This window comes from Zeus faber (genome assembly GCF_960531495.2).
Source record: "Zeus faber genome assembly, chromosome: 12".
NCBI classification, from domain to species: Eukaryota; Metazoa; Chordata; class Actinopteri; order Zeiformes; family Zeidae; genus Zeus; species Zeus faber.
Genome location: NC_137196.1, coordinates 15413248 through 15428204, shown reverse-complemented (window position 1 = coordinate 15428204; position 14957 = coordinate 15413248). Strand labels below are relative to the sequence as shown.

At 41.7% G+C, this 14957-nt stretch overlaps 1 protein-coding gene across 1 annotated transcript in view; it reads left to right on the top strand.

Moving 5' to 3' along the window:
- sntg1 (syntrophin, gamma 1) overlaps positions 1 to 11004 on the top strand; it is a gene marked incomplete at its 3' end in the record, with an annotated part of 30430 nt that extends 19426 nt beyond the window's left edge. Inside the window, exons 11-18 of the mRNA XM_080010301.1 lie at positions 523 to 652; positions 3747 to 3785; positions 4967 to 5083; positions 6538 to 6609; positions 8747 to 8899; positions 9025 to 9117; positions 10625 to 10735; positions 10822 to 11004. Coding sequence (XP_079866427.1) covers positions 523 to 652; positions 3747 to 3785; positions 4967 to 5083; positions 6538 to 6609; positions 8747 to 8899; positions 9025 to 9117; positions 10625 to 10735; positions 10822 to 11004 — 898 coding nt within the window. The remainder of the gene's footprint in view (positions 1 to 522; positions 653 to 3746; positions 3786 to 4966; positions 5084 to 6537; positions 6610 to 8746; positions 8900 to 9024; positions 9118 to 10624; positions 10736 to 10821) is intronic.
- Between the last annotated feature and the right edge of the window lie 3953 nt (positions 11005 to 14957).

The following is a 14957-nucleotide window of genomic DNA, read 5'->3' as shown; positions in this document are numbered from 1 at the left end:
GGGTATTAGTAAAGCGTCGTCTTACTTGATCTTATCTTATCTTCCCTTGGAACTCCAACTAGAGCCGTCACAATTATTACATACACATGTTTGAAGTAATTGCGCTCGTTCTGCAAAATGATTCGATTCCATAATTGTTTTTCTTACACCAGTGTCTCATTGGAATATAGAAATGCAGAAAAACAATGAGAAATGTTGAGTGGGAGAATAATTTTTTTACGTTCTAGTGTTGAATGCTAAATGGCTCCTCTGCAATAGCCAGACATATGTTATTACAGCGTTCTAAACTCACAGTGCGTTAATGGGATAAAAGGAACTAAACACAATTAAAACGTTAATCACACTTATTTGTGTGACTTAAAAACAACAATTAGCAACTAAAAGTTGACGATCCTGAAAGCTCAAAGTACGACCCACGGCTTCTTTGTTTTTCATATTTCTTTCCATGCATATAAAGCGTTTTGGTGCCTCATGCTCAAGATTCCATCGTTTTGGATTTGACCTCATTTTGCGTTAATTTAGGAAAAATGCTTTTCAAGTCATAGCAGTGGACGGGGTATGCAGCGGTGTGATTCAGTGTCCCACCGCCGAGGACTGCTTGGACTGGCTTCAAGCCGTAGCCAACAACATCTCCAGCCTCACCAAGCACAATGTAAGTAGCACGCGTGTATTTTATCATTCCAGCCGCTCACGTTCGGGCTGACATTTCGGCTGCTGGGTTTCAGTGTGAATGGAAAGGCATGCGCAACTTGACATCAATTCCCCCCAAATGGCAGACCACCGCTGGAGCCGTTCCCACGCCCTCTCGTCTGCGTACGGTCAAGCCCACGCTAAAGCCCGCATCATAGTCGCCGCCGCCGTAGTGTTGTTAAGGTGTGCGCGCCGTAAACGACGCGAGGTCCGCAGGTACAATAATAACCAGATGGCCTTGATATATATATATTAAAAAAAAACTCCACTGACTACAGTAAATATACATACATTTAAGACTTTCCATTTTAATTGTACTAGCCTTCTCTAGTTATTCAGATCCTTCCCTTTAAGACGCCACCATTTGCACGGCCGACACGTCAACTACAAATGCTGGTGTTCTCTGGTAGAGCACGCCATGAGCCGCACGGCTCGCTTGCGGCATCTATATCAGAGCCTTTACTCCTAAGCGCCCGGGGTCATAATAAGTGTGTTTGTACTCGCGCAATACTACAACAGCCTCAAGTTAAACCCATGTACTTGTACCATGTATCCATAATTCAGCGTAATGTGTTATAAAATAATGATGCCAAGCGACACGGCGCGGAAAGGACTCATGAAATAGAGATGGTCCATTTCCCTTTGTCAGAGCCCTACGGAAGGTTTTAGCTCTTTGTTTGCAAGACGTGTTCTGCAAAGAGTGTCAACCAGAAAACGCTTGCTTACAAACTACATATTGTTTGGACACCAGTGCTATAGAGAACCATTACCTCTTAAAATACAACTTTTTTACGTATTACTAAGGCAGTGGTGTTTAAACTGTGGGGGCCATCCCCCTAGTGGAGTGCGGGGGAATTGCAAGAGGGGGGCGCTGGCAAATAAAAGAATTAAAAAGTAATAACAATAGGAAGACCTTTAATATGTATTTTAAGCACTAATTTGAATAATCATGAAATGTGTTTGTTCAAACGTTCTAGTTTGAATTTGTTGAATTAATGAAACTTTGGAGGAAGGTGCAATGTGAAAAAAATATAGGGACAGGGTTGTTATTTATAGTGTGAATAGGCAATAAAAACCCCAAATGAAAAATGTTTGAATACCACTGTGCTTAGGACACCACGGGTGGAGGCTGACACCAGCCAGATTCCCTCCACACGGGAGTTATTGGGCGACCGCCTCTATTGACTTCCTGCCCAGTGCGGGCGTGGCATCGGGCGTCCAGCGCGTACGAAACACTCGTTCCAGCGCCTTGTAAATGTAAAGTGGCCGCCGGGCCATGCTGGGCGGGGCCCGAGTCTCCGGGGATGAAGGGAGCTCACTAATTGAGACTAAGTGAGGACCAGGCGAAGCGGAGCACTGATGACTCATTTTCAAAAATGCTGTGAACAATTATGAGGTTATTAATTTCCCCGACGCCTCGAACCCAGACGCGTTTCGGAAACGGATGATATTGGATAAGGCCTGATCTCTGACTGTACTATAAATGCAGATTTTACACATTTGGAAAGGTTTAATGGAGGGGGTAATATATACTTACGTCAGACTTTTGAGCCAGCATGACCGCTCAAAACAAACTGTAAAATTGACCATTTTAATGAAGGCCCCCCCAAACCTCCTTGTGACTTCCCGGCGCTAACACCTTCGTTAACAGGTTTTTTTGTTTTTTTTTACTTTACCAAAAAACATCGGTTTCCTCACCCCCCCCCCCCCCCCCCACCTCCCGCCCACACATCAATGACATTTTGAAATAATGGCCTTCAAATTGTTTCCAGCTTCCATAGGAGGACGTAAACTGGTTTTCTGGGTCCAATTTGCTGTTCTGCCGCCGAGAAGCCGAGTTATATTGATGGTGTGGCATGGATTAGGAGTGGCTGATACCTATGATCTGAGCAGAATGTTTTAATTTAAAGCCTCACTGCTCTCTCACTAGCTTTCCTGCTTTTATTTCCACGGAGAGAAAATGGATTCCCTTTTGTATTTCTTTAGGGAAGGGCCTTCGGGTGCTCGTGGAAATGATTCTACAGTATCTATCCCAATTTGCAATTTGCATACATTGAATAAATACTTTAAGTAGTATTCTTTCAGTCAACGGTGGGTCAATGTTAACTTCCTAAGCCTATTTGCATGTTCTAATGGATTTGGGGAAATTCAATGTTTTTTAAAGCATTGTGCTCATGGAATAAGAAGTCGATTTCAAAGCCATACTGTGTACGATTTTAGCTCATCTTATTGTATTAAATAGCCGTTTCAATGACTGCTAAAATAGCAATTATTGTAGCCTTCAAAGACATATTTTCCGTCTTATATATTAATATTTTAGTCTTTCATTATTTATGTACGCAAAATACTATTCTCATAATATCTTTTGCATACGCATAACACTCATATCAAGAGATTGTCATATCATGTGACATACTGCATGTGTCTTGAGAAATTGGTATAATAATAATTTAAGTTATTAAATTAATAATTATAATAATAATGTACTTGTAATATGTTGCAGAAATATAGCACATTTCAGATGTTGTTAAAGGAAAAAAAACATATTTTCCACAAAAAGTTTTTTTTAAAATATGGGAATACATAATACATCATATATATTTTTTTTAATATTTAATGATAAAAATGCCAAAATTCTGGCATGTTTTACAAAAATATGGACCTGGAAACCCGGAATCCTTCCATCAACACAAATATATATTTTAATACCTAATTGTTCAATAGATATTCATAAACTGTATGTTTATTCCAGAAGGGTGGGACTTTATGGGGGGCGGGCATGAGTCCTTGTGTCCTTATTAAGAGCGTGTGTTATTAACGGCGTGTGTAGTTACAAGGCGAAGACAGGACCCAATTAAACACCTGCCTGGCCCCCATCCCAAAAAAACCCCCAAAAAATCAAAACAAAAACGCGTAACTGAATGAAAAGCACGGTAGATCGCCGTGTTCCTTGCGGAGGCGGACATTGTTTTGAGAACAGCAGAACCGTGACGGTGCGGGACGTGCTGCGTTTGCCTCCCGTGTTTAATTGATGGTTTCTCCGTCCGACTCAACAGGTAAAGAAGATCAACCGGAATTTCCCGGTGAACGAGCAGGTGAGACGTCACTCCGAGCGCCTTCCGCGGCGTTCTCTCTCTCGTCCCGACTCTAGTCGCGCCGTGCTGTAAAACGCACTGTACAGCTCCACGCATGCGGTTGTTTTGATATTTCAGCAGCCGGCGACGGTTTGCATCATGATACGGGGCACGGATGTGGGATTCTGCATTTTTATAAATCTTTTAGCAGCTGCCTTCCGGTGCGCGAGGGAAAAACCAACTTGACGTTTTGTTTCAGCAATTAAATTGCCCCAGTCCTGAGTCTCGCCCTCCCCCCTTTTCGCAATCGATCAAAACGTCCGCACGGAGAAAAACAAACATTTTATCTTCTCAGCTGTGATTAAAAGCGATGCTGCAATATCCTGAGTGATATTGGTATATACTCTACTCTACTTCTAACTTTTTTTTTTTTTTCTGTTGGCAACTTCCCTCCTCCCTTTGGCCCTCAACCCATTGTGTTTTCCCACCAGCCACCTCACCTCGCGTTAAGCCATAAATTATTTGCCGTCAAAACACATTTAGGTCCGGACCCACGCCCGATATCACAGACGATTGGTTCCCTTTTATCAGCCAGAGCATGACGTCAGCGGCTCAGATGGAGGCTTCCTTTAATGTAGTCGAGCATCAGTCTGTCGCCGTTCCTAAACTGTGCAACAATCTGCTTCATGCTTCATACAATATATACAACATGTACAAAATGTGCTTCATGCACCAAATAAAGATCAATTCATTCAAATCAATCAATACATTCTATTGTGTGTTACAATTCTATAAGTGGCAGTACGGAGGCTAGTATGGGCCGGGCTATATATATATATAGTTATATATTTATAGTTAATAAATAAATTAATAATTATATATATATATATATATATATATAGCTATATATGTATGTGTGTTTATATATATATATATACATTGTTGAATATATCTATATATATTGTTATATATAAATAGTATACAACAGTATGGTCATGAATAACAACATATGGGTCTTATTACAGTGTTGTTACAGTGTTATTACAGTATAATAATGTGTTGCACAGTATATTGCACACAATGCATATTTGTATTATATGCATTTCTTTGCTATATTATACAGTGAAGCTGTATAATATTGTGGTTAATATAAAAAGTATATTTTCCTCACGTCCGTTTCTCCTCCTCCAACCTCGGGACAGATCATCTACATGGGCTGGGCCGACGAGAAGGAGCAGGACTCCGTTCAGGACAGAATGTATTCACCCAAGTTCCTCGCTTTGAGGGGTGCTTCGCTCTTCAAGTTTTCTGCGGCTCCGGTAGGTTTTGACGACTCAACTTTTTGAGACATGAAAAAGGATTGCCATGAATATATATTATCCGTCTTTCCGTGGCCGTCTGAGCCGCAATGTTGAAAGAAAAAATCAAATTATTTTCCGCGCTGATAAAAGAGCGTGCCTCCCATAACTCATTTGCGCTGCATTGATCCTCCTTTGAACTTCCTGTGAGTGATGGTGATCACTGATTGGTGTTGCTGGTGTTGGTGGTGTTGGTATTTTGAATCTATAAAGACCATGGTCACAAGAGGGATTAGGTGCTTATTCTGCAGAGTCGGCGATTAAACATTATTAATTATAGACTCGCAGACTTTAATGTCTGCGGTTCGGCGTGCAAATATTTTGTATTCTTTTATTCATGTTTTTAATTTGTATGCCTCTGCGCCGGCAACAGCAGGCATTATGTTTTTCGGGTTGTCCATCGGGTTGTCCAGCTGTCCATATGTACAGTACTTACGGACGTTCGTCCCATTCTCGTGAACGCGATATCTCAGGAAAGCCTCGAGGGAATCGAATTCTCAAATTCTTCAAATTTGGCGCAAAGGTCCACTTGGACCCAAGCATGAACTGATTGGAATTTGGTGGTCAAAGGTCAAATTTCACACCAACGTCTAAAAGGACACAGTGATGAAGGGATGAGATTTTATATATCCAAAAGGTCAAAGGTCAGCTTCACTGTGGCATCATACCGTTCTGCAAAAACACTTTTCTGGCCATTAATCCACGCTATCACTCAGGAACCGAAGGGGAGATTGTGACCATATCAATTCCTTCGGGGTCTTCACTACATATATATATATATATATATATATATATATATATATATATATATATATATATATATATATATATATATATATATATATATATATATATATAGTCTGGACAGACATGGATGTAAACTGCAACTTGACTGGTTGGCAGAGGCATACAACCGTGGCGCGGTTGTATGCCTTTATATTATAAATTACATTTATATTACATACTGTATATGAAATATTACATATATTATATATAACATATATGAAATATTACATATATTATATATAAGATATGAAATATTACATATATTATATACATTACAAACATGAAATATTACATATTAATTTCATATTATGAATCATGAATTAATATTATATTATGAATTATTAATCATAAAAATAAGCCATAAAGGAAACATATTTTTTGCATCATAAAGATGCTAAAACAACTTTTCTTTTCATCATACACAGTTGACTGTGTTGGGTGTAGACAAAGACGGCTGTAACATTTTTGATTTTTAAACCCTATTTCTCAATCAAACTCTTACTGGAATAGCTTTCCTTCCTGTAAGACTCGAGCAACCCTTCTGAGCAGCCGTTCAGAGCAGCAGATCGAAGAAGACGTGTTCATTGGATCAATCCCAAAAATGTGATGTTCAACTGCACGTGTTTCAGGTGACGACGTGGGACTGGACCCGAGCGGAGAAAACTTTCACTGTGTATGAGATCATGTGCAAGGCTTTAAAGGTAAGGCCTTGCCTCGGCGCCAGAGGCGTTCTTTAAATACTTAAAATCTCAGGGTTACTTAGGAGAAGTGAAAAAAATATGTGAACAACATTAAGACACCAGACATTGGGTTCAGGGAGGGAGACAGAGAGTCTTTCTGGCCGTGGGTTTGCCAACACGGTGAGAGGTTTTTTTTTATTAGAAAGATGAATGAAAAGGCTCGCTGGCCACAAGTCTAAAGAATAAAGAATAATGATTTTGGGGCGCAGGAGGAATGGCGTTCCGCTCGGGCTCCCGGTTCGGCCGACGAGCCCGTGCTCCGATCCCCTCTGCGAGACGAACATGAAGGAAGCTCCCTGCCCCGAGTGGCACCAGTCAGCCGAGTGGAGGCAGCTCGGCGGCTTGACCGCGCCCCTTGGTCCGCCACGTACTGTCTTACATATCTAATGTAATGTGTCTAATGTACGTTCACACTGTATTATTTCTTATTATCGCACGTTATCTTGAAGTAGGACTGAGTGTTGAAACCAAATTAAGTTCATCGAATAGTGTCCTTGTTTTTTGAACTCATCACTTATCAAACCAGGGGGTGTCAAACTACAGGACGAGGGGCCACATATTTAATCATTTTTTTAATAAAAGTATTTAAGGTTAGTATTAGTATATAAATATAATAAATTAATATACTAATGTAATATTACAACAATATATTTTTGTTAAATCTGGCACCCAAATCAATAATAAAAAAAATCACAATGTTTAATTAATCCATTTGATTGTACCTCACGTTCTCAGAGTACGAAACAAAAAAAAACAAGGATTACGTGTCTATTTTTAGAGCTCGCCAAGTATGCCTTGAAAAACTGTCAAATTCCACTTAAAAGGAAACTACCTCTTGTGTTGCAATATCAAAATTGCACGGCCGTAATAATGCATCGAATCATCTATTTTGCCGAGGGGTTAACAGGCGGTGCGGTGCAGGAGAACGCAGTAAACCGTGACACCAAAAATGTCCACATAGCCAGAGACGATCTGGAACTATGGTGCGTCGCGGGTGAAGGGTTGATAACCAGGGATAAAGTCACTTTAAGGATTACCTCAATATTTGCAACAAATGAAAACGCAGAGGAACGGAGCGCGTGTGTGTTTTGTGTCATTTGCAGCAATCATTTTGTTTCTGCAACGTCGGTTGATATCGATATTTGCATATTTAATGACAAACAGCTGTCTTGAGTTACGAAACCGCCGTTCAAGGAGACATCAACCTCGACCGAGAGAGGAAGTTCTTTCTTTCGGGGTCGGGGTTGCGAGACGGGGGGGGGGGCATCTGCCGGGGGGCGTGAAATCACCCGTCGACGGCAAAAAAAATAATAAAGTCTCTTACGACAAGAAAGCGTCTGTAGTCTAAACGGTTGGAAAAGCCGCTTCCGTTACAAGGTGACGACGTCCACTCTTTGGTTTCGCTCGCGGATTTGTAACTCCGACAGCTGTTTGTCATTAAACTCGCAAATATAAATGATTAACACACGGTCTCTCTCATTAAAAGGCACATTGACTTGCGGTCAGCGTGTCAGGGTGACTAAGTGGCCGCGCGGCGCTTCCATTAAGCCAGTTGTCATCATTTTTCATTATATGCAAACATTAAAGTACTTATTTGTGTATTAATTTCTTTTTGAATGAACCGTGCATTGTGACATTTGGTGGTGTGCAGCCGTGTTTACTAGTTGCCGGCACCGCCGCGCGTCCGGCTCTGCGGACGCTCCGGACGGCGCGGGGAGTCACGGCTTGCAAAGCGCCGGATGTCGCGCCTGCTTTCCACCAAATATGCAAATGTGTTACTCATAACGGCTGCGGACAAATTAAATTCACAAAGAACAGTTGCAGACAATCGATGGGATGATTCATATGCAAAAAACGAAGACAAAAACATGATAATAATTTAAGAAATGCTGATTGCTGCTACCGACCAATCAGAATCGAAACTTGCCCAGAGGCATGTACTGTAACGAAGGCTGTTTATTTTTATAGCGCGCATAAATCGAATACCTAGTTCAGATATGTTTTCCGGATCAGAACACTCAAAGTTCTGACTATTTTTAATCTGAGTCTTCAAAAGATTTTGGGCGTTTGTCCCTGATCGTCACCGTGTGGTCACCAGGACAACGACCTCCTGGACAAGAGGAAGCACTGCTTCAGCGTCCAGACGGAGATGGGCGAGGACCTGTTCTTCAGCGTGGAGCTGGAGTGCGAGCTGCTGATGTGGGAGAAGGCCTTTCAGATGACCACCTTCCTGGAGGTGGAGAGAATACAGGTCATTGCCCCAAATTTGTCGAATTCAATGTGAATTATGTCGGATCACCCTTCTTTTCTTTTTTTTTTCGATGCGAGTTCCCGACCGCCGACCGGTTTGATGTCTGGTTCTCTCCCGTTCCACAGTGTAAAACCTACGCCTGCATCATGGAGAGCCACCTGATGGGGCTGACCATCGACTTCAGCATGGGCTTCGTGTGCTTCGACGCCGCCTCCAAGGTGAGTCGGGGGGAAACTTTCGACATGGATAAAACCTGATTCTCTCTTGGAGGAGTTTTCCTTTCTGCGCACATCCCCGGCTAATTATGACGCCTCGGCGTCTGTTTCCGCCCTCTCGCCGGTGCGACCGCGCGCCGTTCTTGAGAGTGCGAGCGGTTCGTTTTGACGGGCCGGGTTTCCCCCAAGCTCGGCGGTCGTCGCCGGCGCCCGCGGTTGGTTTTGGCCTTTCTATACCCCCAAAGCCTGGGAGCCGTGCGGAGGGCTCGCCCGACGGCTCACGACGCGGGAGGACGAAGGAGAGCGGCATCACCGGCGCCGTCGCATTGTTTTTCCACCCCACCGCGGATTATTACGACACAAAGCCACGACGTCCCCGGGAAGCGTTTAAAAAAAAAAATGCAGGTGTATTGTTTACAGAGTCCGGTCGGAAAGCTGCTATCGTTAAAAACAACACGCGCGGTGGGAATGAGGAGTCATTTCGACGCCGTCGTTGGCAAAGTTTGGAGAAGGTTGTAAGCACGGACGGATCCTTCACCGTCCATTGTTCTCCGTCCCCGACGACGCCCCCGTCGCGCCGACTGGACGGACCTGATAGCGGGCGCGGGGGCGTGACTGACACGGAGGAGACGGGGGACGAGCCGCTTTGTGCAGAAGGGTTGTTTTTTATTTTGTTTTTTTTTACAGGCACGCTGGCTCTCTCCCTATGGAAGTCTTTCATTACGGTCTCATAAAGTGTCTCAGCTTTTTGTTTCATTACAAGAAGCGCATAAAGAGTTTTTCCTATTTACATAATTACAGCTTTAACAATCAACCATCCATATTCATGCGCCAAGCTGTCTACCTGCGAAGTGGCATCGGGAATTGATTTGCCTCCTAAGCAACCAAAGGATGCTTAGCTAAATAGGATGCATTTATGATGCCTGCTTCAATTGCCTAACACTAGTTAAGAATAATGACTATATTAGATAGGTCTCGGCCGCGTGGAACCTCTTATGAAATGATTGCAGCTATAAATCCAGGTACTACATCAAATCTGCGCAAATTGTCGCTTGCCAAGTTTGGCCTTTCCGACCTTTTTAAAGGGTGTGTCAAACTGAGTTTTAGAACGTTTAATGGTCGGCACATACAGTTTACATTGATGATATACGGCATTTTGAGATTTTTTTTGTATTGGTTCTAGGTGTTTATTCCATCTCAAAGCAATGGCCCCTCCGCCATTTCAAATGGAATTTAGAAATACAAAACAGGGCAAAGTTAAGGACTACAATATCATTTTAGGAAAGATTTCTCACCATATCGTCCAAATTTTTTCAAAATCTGGAAATAGACGGGATTAAAAAAAAAAAAAAATCTCAAAACGGGAGCTCTCTTCGATGTAATGCGTGTGCTGACAAAATGGCTGAAACTGTTTTGTTTTGTTTCTTTAATTGTATTTATTTATTTGGAATCTTGACACCTGGTGTTATATTTGACCCTCCAGCCCTCCATGTACCTTCTTCCTCCGCAGGCCGTGCTGTGGAGGTACAAGTTCTCCCAACTCAAAGGATCCTCTGACGACGGGAAGAGCAAGATCAAATTCCTGTTCCAGAACCAGGACTCCAAAGCCATCGAGGCCAAGGTGCCCAAATTAACACCACACTGTCACTGTATAACGGCTCACCGAAACACCCCTTCGATTGCCGACTTGTCGTTTCTCTCCACCAGGAGCTGGAGTTCTCCAATCTCTTCGCCGTGCTCCACTGCATCCACGCCTTCTTCGCCGCCAAGGTGGCGTGCCTGGACCCCATCTTCGTGGAGAGCCAGGGCACGGCCACCGGCGCCGGGGTCCCGTCGCTGGCCGGCATCACGTGCTCCTCGCAGACGTCCAAGCTGAAATACGCCACCTGACGGGGGGGGGGGGCCGCTCTCCTTCTGGCCCCTCCAGACGCCGCGCGCACACAACCACCGCCACCGGGGCCCGAAACACTGGTGGATAAGAGAGCCGAGGGGCCAAGGGCGCTCGCGCTCCTTTTTGAAATGAAAATATGAAGGACTAAATAATAGTGGAACAGGAGAGACTTGTTCTTCTGACGCTGTTTTTCAGGGTCGAGGTGGTTTCCAGGGATTTTACCGTACGGAGCCACACGTGGAACTACACTTTAAAACGCTTGTAGCCGACAGATCTACCTATGGCCACAAAGAGTGATTTCTAAATGTGTCCATCTTGGGGTTTTTTTTCAGTCACGATAAATCAATTCAACAAATGACGTTCCCACAAAGCGAGACACGCCTGCGATCTCTTTGATTTTTTTTTTCGTTCCCGAGATTCTTTCTGGGGTGCGGATTCGGTGCGACATCTTTTAGTTTCTGGATGGGAAAAAAAATTCAACCCGACGTGAATTTGTCTCCACGGAATTAATTGAATTTGATGTTTATGTTCATGAGCTTGAATTGTAGGATGCGGTTATAATAAGGCTTTTTCTTTGTGTTGCAATTGTTGCTTATAGCTAAAGGAAAACAGTATATATACATACAATATACAGTGTGTATATATATATATATATATATATATATATATATATATATATATATATATATATATATTATACTGTATTTCCAATTCAAATCAACTGTAATCTAAAAGCCAAAATCAATTTAATCTATCTCTGTAAATCATCTATATTTTAATATTGAGTTTTTATATATTTTTAATATTGAGTTGGCATTGATAGCTACTTTAGAAATGTTCTGCAGTTGCACTCCCTTATTATTCCTCTCAGCATATTCACTATACCAACCTTTGCCTCTTGAGTGATTATTTAAACACATGGGGAACCCGGAGGTGAGAACATCCCTCCTCCCTAACTTTTATATTCCACAGGATGATTCCCGCTCCACGTAATGACAGTGTTTTGCCGGTTCTGGGAAGGTTTGGCTGCTTTAAAAAGATTTAAAAAAAAAAAACGGTCACCCGGTGTGTTTTCAAACAGGTTGACCGTTAATCACCACGCAGCGAACACCTCTCACACCCAGAGTCGTCCTCAGCACAGACATCACAAAATCCATTTTTGTCACCTTTTTGTCATTTCTTTCCTCCCTCGAAACTTGATAATGTAAATAAACGGTGACATCCAAATGAACTCCAAAGTATGATGAATTATGGTGATTACTTTTCGGGGGGGGGGGGTTACTTTTTTTTTTTAGGGATTATGGCATTTGTTTAATTTGATGTTGCAGAATAGGGAGCTCACGCGCTTCCCGCCTCACCTCTCACCCTTACGGACCAAGTTTAGAAGGAGAAACAAATTCCAGAGGTGTATTTTTTTCCGGAACATGTAACCTGTTTTTTTGGAATTCAGCTTGTAAATAGTGAGATATGATTAATACAGACAAACAAACAAAAAAAAGAGACATTTATCGGCATGTCGGCGTGACGATAACAAGACACACCACGAGGGGGAAAAAACAAGTATACAGCATCGGCACCTCCGGAAAAGGCTTTTTCTTTTTTTTTCCTTTTTCTTTTTGAGCGATAACCAAACAGAAAAGCCCTCTTACTGTACGTATTCCAAAAAAGAAAAAAGACGTGGTGTCGATCAGCGTAGTAAGTCATGCTCTTACCTTCCATTTCCCCGAGTAGAATTTAAAAAAAAATAGGGGGAGCACGGCTGGATGAACTGGAGGAACTAGGAGATGACATGGGCTGCGGTGCTCGGCAGAAGAGCAGGTCTATGCAAAGTAAAGCCTGAGTGACGCTTCTGTGCTTTGAAAAAGAAGAAAAAAAAACGTCGACCCTTAGAACACAGGATCAGAGAGAGAATGATTTATTTTTTTTTTGCTGATGATACCTGTTTTATTAACAAATATGTTGTGTAATAAATTAATAAATAAGACCTTTTATAACATTGCTTACTGGTGATTTAACCTTTATGTTAAACCCTAAGTGGATAGATCTGTAATTTAAAGCAATTTTTATTGATATATATTTTTAGGTGTAAAATGTATAACAACCACGTTTGCAATATGCGGCTAATTTACTAATAAATAAAATAAAATCTGCCCCTAAATTGCACAGATTACCGTCAACAAACACACATCACATTCCAAAACCACAGGTTGATATAACTATATTAAAAAAAAGGTGACAAGATAATACAAGAACATTTTTGAAAAAAAAAATGTCTACTTTATTTTCAATGGCACCTTTCCTAATTTCCACCAGGGATTAATTAATCATCAACCTGAAACTGAATCTTAAAAGATGATTACTTGGTTTAACATAAACATGTCTACCACACACACACACACACACACACACACACACACACACACACACACACACACACACACACACACACACACACACACACACACACACACACACACACACACACACACACACACACACACACACCATCCTCCATCACCATGTTGTTTTACTTGGGCAAGAAAATAATAAACGTACAATTAAAGCCAAGAACCCATATTCATTAAAACAGGCGGAACGTGATTGTGACCTTTATTTTTGTGCCAAACATTTACGGAGGAACAACACACTTTCAAAATGAACTGCACAGTCTATGAGGAATCGATATAGGCCAATGATAAACAACACATTTTTTTTTTTGTTTTTTTTGTTTTTTTTGGCTTTGTACAAATGAAACAACCCAAGGACGTAAGAACTGATTAAGAATGAATTGTTTCGTCGTCGTATTGTAATCAACAGGCCGATTGACTTTGTTGAATGTGCTGAGCTGAAGGACTCCAGGGGATCCTTAACGTCCTTTTACTTTTTCAAATGACACTCAAGACGCCCACTTCAGATTCTTCTTCAGATCATTAGGAAAACCCAAAATGACTCCCACCGACACTTTACAAATCAAACAGGTTGACAGTGGACAGTGGTTCATTGTAAGTGGAGCAATTTGGAGAGTTATTGCTAATGTACAAGAAAAAAAAAAAAAAAAAGAATTCCCCCACGGAGTGTAAAATAAAAACATTACAGAAAACACAAGCACGCACACGCGCACACACACACGAACACGCACGCACACACAGAAAAATGTGATCAGTCAACCCCAGAATGTTACACCACAGCAAACTGAGAACATAGGTCACTACTATGTAAATATCCATGACCTCCACTGCAACACAGCAGTGGAGGCTTCTTCCCAGTGTATGGTTGTACAGTACAGCTAGAGGGCGCTACAATAAACCAAATGCAACTCAGGTTCTGCGTAACCATGACGACCACACATTGATACCACATTATACTGAATATAATATCGACATTCATCTCAGCTTCTGCAGTACTAACTCAATGAGTCATTTTCTTTTTTAAAGTAAAGTAAAGTGAGGGGAAAAAACCCTGTGAGTTACAAAGCGTTAATACCAACGTGATCCATCAGCAGTGTGCAATCCTTAATTTAGAGGAATGTAGAAAGGTTTTTAATTTTTTTAAACTGTGCCATAAAACAGAACTGGAAGAGAGTTCCGTCATTTTGTGAATGTCTGTGTGCCTCAAATTCATCGCATCCCGTCCACAGTACAAATTAGGCCAAAGAAAGATGGCACCTTTTTTTTTTTTTTTTTTTTTTTTTTTTTTTTTTTTTGGAAACATCAGAAATCACAATAAGGTGCTTTGTTGGAGGCTTCGGCGCTCCAGTCTACAAAAAGGCTTCAGAATTCTCCGCGAAAATGGGTTTTGCCTCAATGTGAATAGAAACAATAGAGGACTAAATAAGAAACATTGAGTCCTTAAATGGAGACCCCTTCGGGGGGTGAATTCAAAAGTCAACAGAAACCCGAGGACCCCTTAAAAAAAAAAAAAAAAAAAAAAAAACACCATTACATATCCTCAA